This window comes from Microtus ochrogaster, unplaced genomic scaffold, assembly GCF_000317375.1.
Source record: "Microtus ochrogaster isolate Prairie Vole_2 unplaced genomic scaffold, MicOch1.0 UNK45, whole genome shotgun sequence".
Classification (NCBI taxonomy): Eukaryota; Metazoa; Chordata; class Mammalia; order Rodentia; family Cricetidae; genus Microtus; species Microtus ochrogaster.
Genome location: NW_004949143.1, coordinates 1,770,937 through 1,785,490, shown reverse-complemented (window position 1 = coordinate 1,785,490; position 14,554 = coordinate 1,770,937). Strand labels below are relative to the sequence as shown.

Genomic DNA, 14,554 nt, shown 5'->3' with positions numbered 1-14,554 from the left:
CTGGCGACTAGACTCCCTTCCTGGTTGTACAGAGGGCTGACGGTGATCTGTAAGTTTTTTCCCCTTTAAATAAATAATACCCTATTAATCATAATTCCAAACTGCTGTGGCATTGTTTGTGACTTCCGCCTTCACCTGGAGATGAGTGAACTGGCACTTTCTATGATGTATAGAGAATACTCTTACAAACTCAAAGAGGTTAAGATACAGACACAGACACACATAGCAGATTGTTTTAGAAATATGGCTTCCTTTCACAGCAGTTACATGGCACTCATGAAGATTTCAATAGTTTCTTGAAGCACAATTAATCAAAACTCCGAGAGAGAAATTGGGGTTCAACCTGAAGGTTAGAAAAGCAAAACAGGCTGAGCGGTGGTGGTGCATGCCTTTAATCCCAGCACTTGGGAAGCAGAGGCAGGCGGATCTCTGTGAGTTCGAGGCCAGCCTGCTCTACAAGAGCTAGTTCCAGGACATGCTCCAAAGCTACACAGAGAAACCCTGTCTTGAAAAACCAAGGAAAAAAAAAAGAAAAGCAAAATAGCCAGCCACGGGCTCTTACCTCTACCTCAGTCCAAAAATGGCGATCCTGCCTCCAGGAATCTCAGAATGAGACTGTGGCTGAGAGCTGTTTCCTCCTGCCTTATATTTCTTTCTAGGGCTGGGATTAAAGTTGTGCACCACTGGGATTAAAGGCATGCACTGCCCGGTTTCTATGACAAACTAATGTGGCTACTGAGATTAAATGTGTGTGTTACCACTGCCTGGTCTGTAAGGTTGACCAGTGGGGCTGTTTTACTCTCTGATCTTCAGGCAAGCTTTATTTATTAAAATACAATTGAAATGCCACTACAGTTTCTTCTATTAAACTTTAGAATTGTCCATGATTATTTCTCTAACTGAAGACATTCAAAGGGAAAGGTAATGACAATGCTACAGCCAATACACAGAAATAAACAGCATAACCATAGAAGCAAAGGAGCAAAGCTGCCCGTCATGTTATACCATATATAAAAAAAAATAGATCAGAGATCTAAAGATAAAAGCTATTTTCAAACAGTTTGGTAAACATTTGTGACACTATATTTGGTGATATTTCGTGGAGAGGAAAGCATACATGTCAAAAGAAATAATGGACATGAGCTCGAGAGATGGCTCCGTGGTTAAGAGCACTGGAGACTTTGGTCCAGGTTCAATTCCCAGCACCCAAATGTCTGCTCACAGTTGTCTGTAACTCCAGTCCATGGAATCTGACACCTTCTTCTGTCCTACTTAGGCACAAGACATTCACAAGATGCACAGAAGAAAACAAACAAATAAAAAAGAGGAGGTAAGAGAGAGATGGGAAATCAAAACAAAGTACAGTGATATATATATATATATATATACATATATATATATATATATATATATGTATGAGATGTCACAATGAATGACAGGCAAGACAGACAGAGCTTGGGGTTTCAATAACTGTTTAGACCATGGAAATGTGAGACTTGAGGTATATAAGACCTGAAAATAAATCAATGCACCACCTAGAGAGGAAACATCATATAGGCATATCACTGACATGAAAAGATCTAGAACATTTTACGAAAAAGGCCTTCTGCACCAATTTAGAAATAAAGGAGAAGTCCCTGGGTTTTTCAGGCTAACTTCTCTTCCTGTAAGATCAGGAGCAAAGCAAGCTCACTGTCACACAGCGCTACAAGTTCTACAACTAAAAGCAGAGAAAACATGCAGATTGTAAAAGAAGGAATCAGTCTGTCCATATTTGCAGATGACTGGATCATCTTCACAGAAAACCACAAAGAATGTAAACAGGGGAACTAGTGAGAGAACTCAGCAGCACTGGGAATGGAATCACTGACAGCAACATGTAATAGCGATGAACATATGGAATCCAAAACCCATCATTCATAAAGTAAAAGAAAACAAAATAATGAAGTATATACCTTTAAAACAGTGTGGAAACTACTATATTCAGATAAAGTAAACCTGTAGGTAGAAAGTTATAAAGAGAATCTAAACAGAGATACATACTGATTTCATGGAATGGAGAACTCAACAGAGTGAAATGTCAGCTCCCACATTGATCTCTCTCTCTCCTCTTCTCTCTTCTTCTCTCTCTCTCTCTCTCTCTCTCTCTCTCTCTCTCTCTCTCTCTCACACACACACACACACACACACACACATTCAGTGCAAGCCTATAAAAGTCCTACTGATTTCTTTTTCTAGAAATAGTCAAATTTGATTTAAAATTTTTCTGGAAAGGCAGAAACCTTAGGTTAGCTTTTCAAAACCGTGAAAAGGATAAAGTGGGATGAATCATTCTACCTAGTATTAAGGCTCATTTTATAGTTACAGTTGTCAAGATGTGGCAGATAGATAGATACACAGGGCAACAGAGTAGAATGAAGAGCTCAAAGACCTCAGATCTGCTTTGGCATTTTTATACATATGCAAAGCAACTCAACAGAGGAAAGAATCTTGTCAGCAAAAGGTGTTGGAATAATTAGACTTCCAAAATAAAAAGCAATGGGTTTCACTTTATATAAAATTAAATGCTAATGGATGGATTACATTTGCTTAAATATAAAATCATAAAAAAATTCAGAGGGAAGCATTTCAGAACTGAATGCTTGGTAAAGAGTTCACACGTTTGACAACAGAACCATGACCAATAAGAGAAAAAAACTGTTAAAAAGCTGGAAAGTCCAGGTAAATGGTACATGTCCAGCACTCACGAAGCTTGCATTAGAGACCGGCCAGGATTACTTACTAAGAGAATAAGACCCAGTCTCAAAAGAGGGAAGACGAGGAAGAAGAGGCACAGAAGGAGCAGGAGAATATGGAGAAAGCAAGAAGGACAACAGATTATAGAAAAGAAAAGCCATAGAAAGCTTTAATGGAGTTCAAGTTAGGTGAGCTGGAGTTGCAGTTCAGAGGTAAGCATACATTTATTTACAATGATGTCTTAGATTTGTTCCACAAAACAAAAGGAGACAAAGAAATGGGTAGAAGAAGGGAAGGAAAGCTGGAGTTGGCTTTTTAAAAAGAAGTAAAAAAAATTTAAAAATCTTCATTTTCACTATAATCATTCAAAATTATAAATAAGAGAGGAGATGTTGCAACTAATACTAAATAAATACAATGGACAATATATTCCAACAAATTGGACAGAGTTCTGGAAGCACACAAACACTTAAGACTTGATTATGAAAACTAAAAATATAAACAGAAGAATAATCATTTAAAATTTGAATAATCAAAGACCTCCCAACAAAGAAATATCTGGGAAACAGATGGCTATAAATATGAATTCTTTGAAGAACTCAAAGAAAAATTAAAGCTAATCCTTCTCAAATTCTTGCAGATTTGAAGAGGAGGGAATAATTCCAAATTTACTTCATAAGACCAACATGACCCTCATGCCAAAGCAGACAAGAATGCCACAAACAAGCAAAACTGCATGAACAGAGACAAAAACCATCAGGAAAGCATTAGCAGAATTAACTGTATTGAATTAACTGAATTCAACAGCACACTTAGAAGATTACACACCATGATCAAAACTGGATTTATGCCTGGGATACAAGGATTGTTCAGCAGAACTTACATCAATAAACATTAAAAGTATGAAGCATAGAAATCATGTAATCATCTCAGTAGGCAAAGAAGAGACTTTGATAAAATTGAACAGCTTTTTGATGAAAATTCTCAACATATTAGCTATAGAAGTTATGGTGTGGTTAATCTCAGTTGTTAACTTGAGGAGTTCTAGAACCATCTTAGAGGCAGGCCTCTACCTATGTGGTAAGGGATTGTCTTGACTAGGCTAATTGTCTTGAAAAGATCTACCCACAGTGGATGGCACCTTCTGGACTGTACAAAAAGCATGAAGTGAGCTCAGCACAAGCTGTCATCTCTCTCTCTCTCTGCTTCTTGACTATGGATGCAATGTGACCAACTCATGCTGCTGATGCTGTGTCTTCTCCACCATGATGGGCTGTACTCTCTCAAACTGAACAAAAACAACCCTCCCTTAAGCTGCTTTTCTCAGAGTATTTCCTCACAACACCTAGAAAAGTAACTATGGCAAAGTAGTGCCATTGAATCAAATGAAGGCCACATAGGATAACGGAACAGGTATCATCACAGTGAAGAGTCAAACACTGAAAGCTTTTCTTCAAACATGAGGAACAAGACAAAGATGCCCACTCTACCAGTTCTATTCAACAGAGTACCAGCTGTACCAGCAAGAACAAGAAAAGACATCCAAATGTGAAGGATGCTCAACTGTGTGTGGAGGTGACAGGACTGTAAGCAAAGAAGATCCTAAAAAGCCAGTGTGGTGGGGCACACCTACAATCCCAACACTTGAGAGGTAGACTCAAGAGCATGCAGGAGTTCACAGGCAGCCTGAACTATATAAGGAGTTTTAAACTAGCCTGGGCTACAAACAAATACACAAAAATAGACAAACTGGAAAAAAAGAAAACTCTAACATGTTCATGTTTTTAAAGATGGAAGAAGTAGCCATAAGCCAAAGAATGTAGGTGACAAAAAGCGAAGAAACAAATTCCCCCATACAGCCTCCAAAAGGCTGTATGCAGCCCTGCTAGGATGCTTACTGCAGCCTATCATATTCCTTCTGCATTTCCCCTCAGTGGTTATAAGATGCATGCCTGTTGTTTAAGCAACAAGGTATGTGGTCATTCATCCCTACAAGGGCAGCAAAAGGAAGCTCACAGAACCTCAGATTTCAAATGATACCCTGGCACCAAGTGACATCTGGATTGCTGCTTTGTAGGAGACACTGAGACCAGAATGTGGCTAAATAGGACCTATGATGCTTTATCCTGATGGTCAACTTCAGTGGATCAGAAAATACCTAGGAAATTAGTAAATCATACTTATAGCATTACTTTTATGCCAAAACCTGAAAAAATACAGACTTATATCTATTATAAATATGTATGCAAGATCCTCAATAAAACACAAGAACACTAAATAAAACACAAAAGGTCTAGAAGGTTTATAATCCCAGCCCTGGAGATGCTGAAACAGTAGATCCACAGTAGATCCCTGTGATTCTGAGGCCAAACTGGGTACCAGGCCAGACAGAGCTAAACAGCAAGACCCTGTGTCAAAACACACTAAACAAACAAAAATTGATTTTTTTCAGAGTTTATAAAGCAACTCAATAGAAAGGTAGCCTTATGCACAAAGGAGCAATTTTGAGCAAGTTGATGTTTACAGTAAATAAAAAGACTTTTAAGGAAAAAAGATAGGAAAATCTATGGGGCCCAGGAATACAGAGTTTCTAGCTCTCAGACCTTGCAAAAGAAGCATAATCAATCAAACTTAAAACTGTTCACTCCAGAGAAGACTTTGTTAAAGTCTCTTTAACAAAGAACAAAAATGTAAGATATAGAATAGACATATCTAAGAGTTAATGTCTAGAATATGTAAAGACTTAAAACTCAACAGTAAGAAAGTCTAAAGTATGTATGATAATATGCATTTTGGGGACAGGGTCCCACTATGTAACCCATCTGTTCTGGAACTCACTATGTACACCAGGCTGGTCTCAAACTCAGAGATCCACCTGCCTCTGCTTCCCAAGTGCTGGGATTAAAGGTGTGCACCACCACAGCCAGCATGTGCACGTCTTTAATGCTAAGTTTCAATTGATTAGTGAAGTCTTTTCCATTTTAAGTTCTTACATAATAAATATCAATAGATAAAATACACACAAAATCTCTTGAGATCCTCAATAACTAGGGAAGTATGAAGATCAAAATGCTTAAATGCCTCTGTCTGAGGGTTCTCCTGTCGTACACAGGACTGTTAAAGTCAATAAGACAGATACAGGGCTGGAGAGGTGATTCCATGGTTAAGAGTATTGATTTCTCTTCCAGGGGCCTGGATTTGATTCCCAGCAGCCACATGATGGCTCAAAACCATCTGTAACTGCTGTTCCAGAAGATTCAATGACTCCTGGCCTCAACATGCACTGCATGCATGTAGTGCACAGACATGCATACAGGCAAAAATACCTATGCACATGAAAAATAAATACCCCCAAATATAACCAGACCAATAAAATAAAAGTGAACAGAGCCAGCAGAGAGTGCTAGGGCTAGCCTGTAGTTCAGCCAGTAATGACTCACCTCTTCCTCCTGTACCTGGTTTTCGGCGCCCATCATCTCCATCAGCTAATGCATCAGTCAATTCAAAATTACTTCCTTCAGAGGGTCCCAAAACACAAAGGAAACAGCAATCTGATTAACAACTGGGCACAAGATGAAAGGACAAGCCAGACATAATTTATTTTTGAAATAGGCTCTTACTGCGTCCTGGAACTCACTCAGTAGACCAGACTATCCTCCAACTCACAGAGATCCACCTTCCTCTGCCTCACCAGTGCTGGGATTAAAGGTAGTGTCAGCAGTCCCAGGTCAAAAACAAGTTGAAACAACAACCATGTTTCATTTTTTTCATTTTAGATGATGAGTTAAGGTGAATTAAAAACTGGAATATGCACAAACAAACATTCCACTTAAAAGAAATACACTGGACAAATAAGCATGTGGATCACAGGTTAATGCTCCGATACAATGGTTAGGATGTCAAATAGTGAAAACCCCCAAAGGGGTTGAGGAGGCTGCTTGTTCGTTTCCCAGCCACCCAGACTCCCAAAATAATCACACAGAAATCTGGATTAATTGCAATACTGCTTAGCCAATAGTTTAGGCGTATTTCTGGCTAACTCTTATATCTTAAATCAACCCATTTCTATTAATCTGTGTATCACCACGTGGCTGTGGCTTACTGGCAAGGTCCTGGTGCATCTGTCTCCTGCGGGCAGCTACATGGCTTCTCTCTGGTTTCGCCTACTCTCTCTATATATACCTCTTCCAGACTGGCTATATTCTGTTAAGCCATTTGTTGAAAGCAGCCTCTTTATTAACCAGTAGCAATAACACATATTCACAGCAATACATAACCTTCTACACAAAGGTGGCTAAATTGTAGAAAAACTGGATCCCTTACAGAATGCTAGAGGGAATGGAGATTAATATAACCTTCCTTGAAGAATCAACCACTTCTTGCTTTTTTTTAAAAAAAAAAGTAAAGAATACCACCTGGTCTAGCCATCACACTCTTGGGCATTATTCCTGGAGAAAGGAAAGCTTACATTTACAAATACAGTCACACAAGAAATTCCACAGCAACTTTACTCATACAAGTAGTCCCAAACTAGACACAACTCAGAACTCCTTCCACACAGAAAGCACTATGCCAACTCTGGTACCTCCATACTATGAAAACTCTTCCCCAATAAAAATAAACTATTGATACACGCAACAAGTTGGATGCACCCCAACTGAATTAAGCTACACAAAAAAAGCCAACTCCCAAAGGTTGTCTACTTTTGCATCACATTTACATAACCTTCTTGAAATGACATTTTATAAATGGAAAACAGATTAGTGGCAGCTAGGAATTAGGGAAGAGAGGAAAGGAGGATGGAAGCAAAGGACAGCTGTGATTGTCCAGGGGGTCACAGGGTGCTTCAGTGATGGAACTATCCACATCTGACTAGACTGGCAGATACACAAACCGAGCCTGGATGAAGAGAACATGGGGCTTACTCTAAGATGACGTACAAATAAAAAAAAAATAAACAGTATTAGGAATAATGGTACACACCTTAACCTCAGAGGGAGAAAGAGACAAATTGGAGGCTAGCCTTGGCTACATTGTCAGACTATAAAAAAGGAAATAAGTAAATTTTTCTCCAATCCAAAGCCAAATCAAAATAAAATTTCAAACACTTTTAAAAACACTTAGTAAAGACAAATGTGAGAGTCATCACAGGTAAACTTAGAAAAAAATTAAATGCTTTAAACTGCTAAGTTTATTTAAGGGTACTGTGTTTAACTTGCCGAGGGCTTTTTTCAGTGAGGTGGGTGGCAATGCTAATCAGTGGGACTTTGAAATACAACAGAGTGAAATATGGGCACGTGCATTAGTCAGTGCACCAGTGTTTCCAAGTGACCAGTGCATGGTGTTAGTAAACAATGAATGGGCAGAAGACCAGTTCCAAGAACAGGAGAGTCCAATGGGGCTCAATGGAGGTGAGTTACACGTCACACATTTATTCTGGGATAAAACAAAACAAAATAAAACAAAAACAAAAAAAAAACACTGTTTGGGCTTTGGTGTCCTATCTAAGGAGGATGTCTCAACTAGTCTCAAAGTCACATTAAGTTCTCTTTCCTTTTTCTGCCAGATATAAGAATCCAGGAGGAGCCTGGTGAGGTGGTGCACATCTCTGGTCCCCATTCTTCTATCTGCTGCTATCCTGAGCTGCTAAAAGCTCCTGAGGTCCAGTGTAATACAGGAAGAAAACCCAGGCTTGTGTCTGGGGATGGGGTGTGGGATCAGAGGCAAGCAGATAGATCTCTGTGAGTTTGAGGCCAGCCTGGTCTACCTAGTGAGTTCTGATCTATCTAGTGAGTCCCAGGCCATCCTTTGCTACATAGTAAGATCCTGTCTCAAAGCACTACACACACACACAAACACACATTCGTGCGCCCGTGTGCACACAGACACAGACTCCAGGTGTATCCTATCAAACCAGACATTACTCTGTACTCTAAATTGTGTTTTCATCTTATAAGCAATGTTATTTCTCATAGAAATCTGCCACATATGTCGATGCATATGTTATTTTATTTTCCTTAGATTAATAACAGTTTTTTCATTTTTTAAGTTCTCAGATGAGAAATATTTATAGATGTGGCCCACATAAACAAATTCTCTTGAGATCGTCAAAAATTTAGAGAATTTAGAGAAAATGTTTGAACATCTCCATTCAAGAGTTCTGTGGTTTGCCAGACCAAGAATAGCTCATATTTATACTGTAGTTAGTAAGAACAGACCCCACCAGGAAACTAAATGGCTAGCCTGTGGCTTCAGTCAGATGTGATTCTCCTCCTCTTGTACCTGGTTTCTGGCAGCCTACATCTCAATCACCCAAAGCATCAATGAAGTAAATTTACTATCTTAACATATGGCATAATAATCAACCAGACATTATTCTGCTGAAATAAGTCTAATATTCAGATGGATGCCTTTGATGGCTTTCATATATGTGTAAAACCTCTATACAGCTCATTCTGATACTGCCCAAGAAGCCTCACTTCCCTTCTCAGAAGAACCTTGCCTTGCTCATGTCCCATTTAGGCAAGTCTTGCTGCCTGCTAGAGAGATGGTTCAGCAGTTAAGAGCACTGCCTGCACTTCCAAAGGTCTTCCCAGCAACCACATGGTGGCTCACAACCATCTGTAAAGAGATCTGGTGTCCTCTTGAGGAAGAGACCTGGTTAGTCGTCCTCATCAACTTAGACCATGAAACCTAATATGGGCAAGTTCAACAGAACGGCCAGATATGGGCTGCCCATGCATGCTTCAGCATTGCCAGGGCATAAAGTTCATTCATTTTCACTTCATTGTTACCTGCTGGATTTGCTGGGGCTCTGGTCGTTCCCGGCCTTCTAGTTGTGGTGCTGAAGTGGTCCCATCTCTCTGAAGGGAGGAGGGAGAACAAGAAGAGGAGCAAATTAAGTAATATATGTATTGTATATATGTGTGTGTGCATGCGCATGTATGTGCATGCACATGTGTGTGTACCCGTGCATGTGTGTGTGTGCCGCTTCATGGCTTGCAGAAATCATATCAGGAGGAGACTAGCCTTGGTATCATTTCCTGAGGTCACTGTACACAGGTGAGGGCCTCCAAGGAATCCCACTGAGAGGAATGATAAAATGGCATGGCTTCTGGAGCTGGAAGTACCGCTCAGTGCTTAAGAGTCACTGTTGCTGCTGCAGAGGACCCAAGTTTGCTTCCCAGAATCCCTGTCAGACAGCTCCCAAGCACCTGTAACTCCAGCTCCACAGTATCTGGACTCTTATCACACCTTCCCTCATGTACACGTAAACACTTAAAATGAAATAAAAATAAATGAGAAAATAACTTTTCAGATGATGTAGGTTCAAGCTGTTGTGGTGCATGCCTTTAAACCCAGCACTTAGGAGACAGAGGCAGGTGGATCTCTGTGAGTTCAAAGATGACTTGGTCTGCACAGTAAATTTCAGGACAGCCAGAGAGAGATCCTGTTTCAAACAAAAAAAAAAGTGAGAAAACTGAAACAGGTCAAAGTTCTCTTTTTGTAGAGCATGGAAAAAGCTAAGATGGGCATACACATCCTCTCATGCACGCAATATACATTAAATAATAAAGTATGGTGACATATGTATGTCTCTATGACAAAAGCCCTGAACGTGTAACAGAAAACAGATGGAAAAGATGTAGCTAATATTCTTGAATGTGTCTGCTTCCCTAAAGGGAAAATGGTGAGTGCAGTCCTCGGTGATCACTGGTAGCTGCTTTTCATGATTGTTTGCTTGACTCACGCTTTACTGAGGAAGTTTCTTTCAGTGCATCCTCCAGATTAAAATCATCCAAGTCTCCATATCCTACAAATAAAAAAATAATTTTAAATTTAGGTGGTTTTTAAAGTAAAACAGTAATACTGAATTTTGGGGGAGGGGAGTTCAAGACAAGGTTTCTTTGTAGCTTTGGAGCCTGTCCTGGAACTAGCTCTTGTAGCCCAGGCTGGTCTCGAACTCACAGAGATCCACTAGTCTCTGCCTCCCGAGTGCTGGGATTAAAGGCATGCACCATCCCTTACTGTCTCTTTAAAGACTTCTTTTCACCACCGCTGGGCCTGAAATATTTTCTTTGTTCTTACTATTATTATTTGTGTCTCTCAGAACTGAATCCAGAACCTAGAATGTACTGAGCACGCATTCTACCATTGACGTGCACTCTGAAATATACTCTTAACATGATCTATGCCATTTAAAAAATATGGGATGGAAATGCAAAGGAAAACAAAGGAAAGCTAGAGTATCTATACTTACATCAGAAAAAAATCAAACGGAAGTCAAGCACTCCAACATGGTCCAAAGAAACAGATCATAAAATAATGCAAAGCGGCTAATTCATCAAGAAGTCAAAATGCTGGCCACTAAATCTAAACAGTGAGAGAAAGCTGGGGGATCTCACAAACATGTACAAATTAGACATCACTCTCCTTGATAATCAGTAAGTCAAAGAAAAAAAATCAGGAGGGAAAGCAAACAGTAACTGGAGACAAAGGGAAATGGAGGCATGATACACTCCAACCGAAAGTAGTCCTGATAGAAAATCTCCATCCAAACGGGGAAAGTCTCACATGCTCACATCGTACTCCTCAGACAGCTAGAAAGTAAGACAAAGGAAAAGCCAAACACAGCAAAGGGGAAAAGAAAATAAGTTCCTAATGGAAAGAAAGAAAACAGAATGCAGAAAATCAGGCTGGCTGGGAAGACAGCTCAGTGGACGAAGTGCCTGCCGTGTGAGTGTAAGGACACGGTGACATGAGTGCCTAGCCCCAGCCTTGGGGACATGGGTAAGACCAGCTGACCCAATAGGTTCCACAGTCTCAAGGAGTCCAGACTGGCCTCCAATTTCCTGTATCTGAGGCTGGACTTCAACTCCTTATTCACCTGGGCCTTTTTGTTTTGTTTTGTTTTCATTGTCATTTTATCTTTACATAAGTTTTCAGCTACAATAACAAATAAAAATGAGAGAAGACCCAAACACACTCAGAAATAAAAGAGAAGGCATCACAACTGGTATTGCAGAAACACAAATGATCTTAAAGGCCTGCTATGAACAGCTAATCATTAGCAAGGTGGGTAATCTAGAAGAAATGACTGACATTTGCTTGCATGTATGTCTGTGCACTGTGTGTATGCAGTGCCTGCGGAGGCCAGCAAAGGGTGTCAGATGCCCTGGAACTGGACTTATGAATGAATGTGATCTGCCATGTGGGTACTGGGATTCAAACCCATATCCTCTAGAGATGTAGTGTTCTTTTTTTTTTTTTTTTTTGGTTTTTCGAGACAGGGTTTCTCTGTGGTTTTGGAGCCTGTCCTGGAACTAGCTCTGTAGACCAGGCTGGTCTCGAACTCACAGAGATCCGCCTGCCTCTGCCTCCCGAGTGCTGGGATTAAAGGCGTGCGCCACCACCGCCCAAGGAGATGTAGTGTTCTTAACTGCTGCACCATCTCTCCAGCCCCACAGAAGAAATAACTGAATTCACAAACACATGTAAACTTCCAAGACCAACTGAGGGAGAAATAAATACGAATAGATCAAAAAATAACTAAAGAGAGTAAGTCAGTAATAAAAAGTCTCCCAGACTTCACTATTAGAAAATTCTATCCACAACTAAAAAGATAACAAATCTTTCCACAGACCCCGCCCCCGGGTAGGGGGAACTGTTTCTAAACTCATTTTTTCTTGTTTCAAAGAGAGACAAAAACACTACAGGAAAACCACAGGACAACATAAATTCAAAGACAGAATTCCTCCTCAACCAAATACTATCAAATAAGATCGAGTGACACATTAAAAACACCTTTCACCACTGTCAAATAGGATTCATTGCAGAGATAAAAGCATCATCCTAAACTGGGCAGTGGTGGCGCATGCCTTTAATCCCAGCACTTGGGAGGCAGAGGCGGATCTCTGTGAGTTTGAGGCCAGTCTGCCCTACAAGAGCTAGTTCCAGGACAGGCCCCAAAACTATAGAGAAATGCAGTCTCGAAACAACAACAACAAAAAAATCACCCTAAATCAATATATGGAATACATACAATATGTAGAATACTAACAAAATATCCATGATTATCATAATAGATGCACTAATACATTTGACAAAATTCAATATCTGTTCATGCTCATATCACAGTGAAGAGGCAGCATCTAACATCACAGATGATGTGCTTTTACAGCGCGAGTGAATACAGCCAGTTTTAGAATCAACCTGGATATCCATCAGTGGATAAATGGATTTTTCAAATATGGTATGTGTGCACAACTGAATACTATTCAGTTACATGAAGAATGAAGTCATATACTTTGCAAGAAAATAGACAAAACTCAAGACTATAACATTAAATGTAAAAAGCTTACTTCAGAAAGACGAATGTCACATACTTTGTCTCAAATGGAGATTCTAGATTTTACTTTTCATTTGTTCTTAATTCTTAAAAATTAAGATGGGCGGTGGTGGCACACACCTTTAATCCCAGCACTTGGGAGGCAGAGGCAGATGGATCTCTGAGTTCAAGGCCAGTCTGGGCTACAAAGTGAGTTCCAGGACAGGACAGTTGGGACTATTACACAGGGAAACGCTATCTCAAAAAAAAAATTGTATGCATGTGTGCTCTTGGGGGTCAGAAGTTGGTGTCAGATCCCCTGGAGATAGATGGGTTACAGCTGGTTGCTAGCTGCTCACCATGGATGCAGGAAACCAATTATTAATGACTGAGCCATTTCCCCATGTGTGAGTCTCGATTTAAACAAACACCTGAAGAACAGAAAACAATCACAAGTCACAGATCCCAGGACACAGTTGAAAGTAAGAGAAAGGCATGTGAGGGAGGCCAGTATGAAAAGTGAGAGGGCCAGACATTGACAACATAAAAGCATCAGGCCCCTGACCTCAAACCACAGTTGGGTAAGTCTAATATAAAATCAGAAATCCAAAATGATCTAAAAGCTGTGTAAGGTATACTCAATCTGTATGCTACAAAGCTGTCAGAAAGAAAAGTAGAACATAGTGGCATAAAATAGACAACCTAGATGTAAGCCCAGGTGTAACCCTAACAGACAGTTGCTTTTTGAGAATGTACATGGCGTTAAAGGTAATGTCTTCAGGAACTGCTGGTGGGAAAACACAGAAGACCAGAATTAGAACTCTATTCCCAGCACCACAAAAACCAATGCAAGAGAGTAAACTAGTTAAAACTGGATAAGGGACATTCCCCCAAAGAAATCATATTTTCAGTCAACAGATGAATAAAAAGATAATGTACAGCACTCTAGTCTTTGGGGAAACACAAGTTAAAGAAGCAACAAAGCCAGGCATGGTGGTATACAGCATGAAGATCACACTCTTGAGGTTGCCCATGCTACCTAGCAAGACTGCCCACAAAAAGGAAAGGAAGGGCTTGTGTATGGCAAATATGGCTCTACTACTAAGTTACTCCCCCAGGTAAACTTTATTCTAATTGACAACAGTTGGCAGAGAGATGACTGACAGCACATATTGGAGAGGGTATGGAGAAAAGGGAATCTGGGCATATGGTTGGGAGGAATCTAAACAACTACAGCCTGAAACTGAAGTCGGCATGTCAGAGGCATCTGCATGCTCACATTCCTAAGAGAAGCTGTCCTCCGACGTGGACCACACATCCATCTCTGTGTCCTGATGAGTCTGATAGTTACTTAGGCCTAGTACTAATTGTGGATAATTATGGATACTTATACAGAACTTTCTGCCTATGCTTCCTAAGTGCTGGGCCTAAAAAGGTGTGTGCCACCATACCTGCTATGGTGAGACCATCTTTAAAAGCAACTAAACCATC

The 14,554-nt window shown here is 40.2% G+C and overlaps 1 protein-coding gene across 3 annotated transcripts in view; it reads right to left on the bottom strand.

The window, feature by feature from the left end:
* Window positions 1–14,554, bottom strand: part of Cd99l2 (CD99 molecule like 2) — a 90,377-nt gene that overhangs the window by 29,408 nt on the left and 46,415 nt on the right. For all 3 annotated transcript variants that reach the window (XM_026777081.1, XM_026777082.1, XM_005369180.2), the window contains exons 2-4: window positions 10,487–10,549; window positions 9,531–9,599; window positions 6,177–6,251 (exon numbers count right to left, since the gene is read on the bottom strand). In XM_026777081.1, coding sequence (XP_026632882.1) covers window positions 6,177–6,251; window positions 9,531–9,599; window positions 10,487–10,549 — 207 coding nt within the window. The remainder of the gene's footprint in view (window positions 1–6,176; window positions 6,252–9,530; window positions 9,600–10,486; window positions 10,550–14,554) is intronic.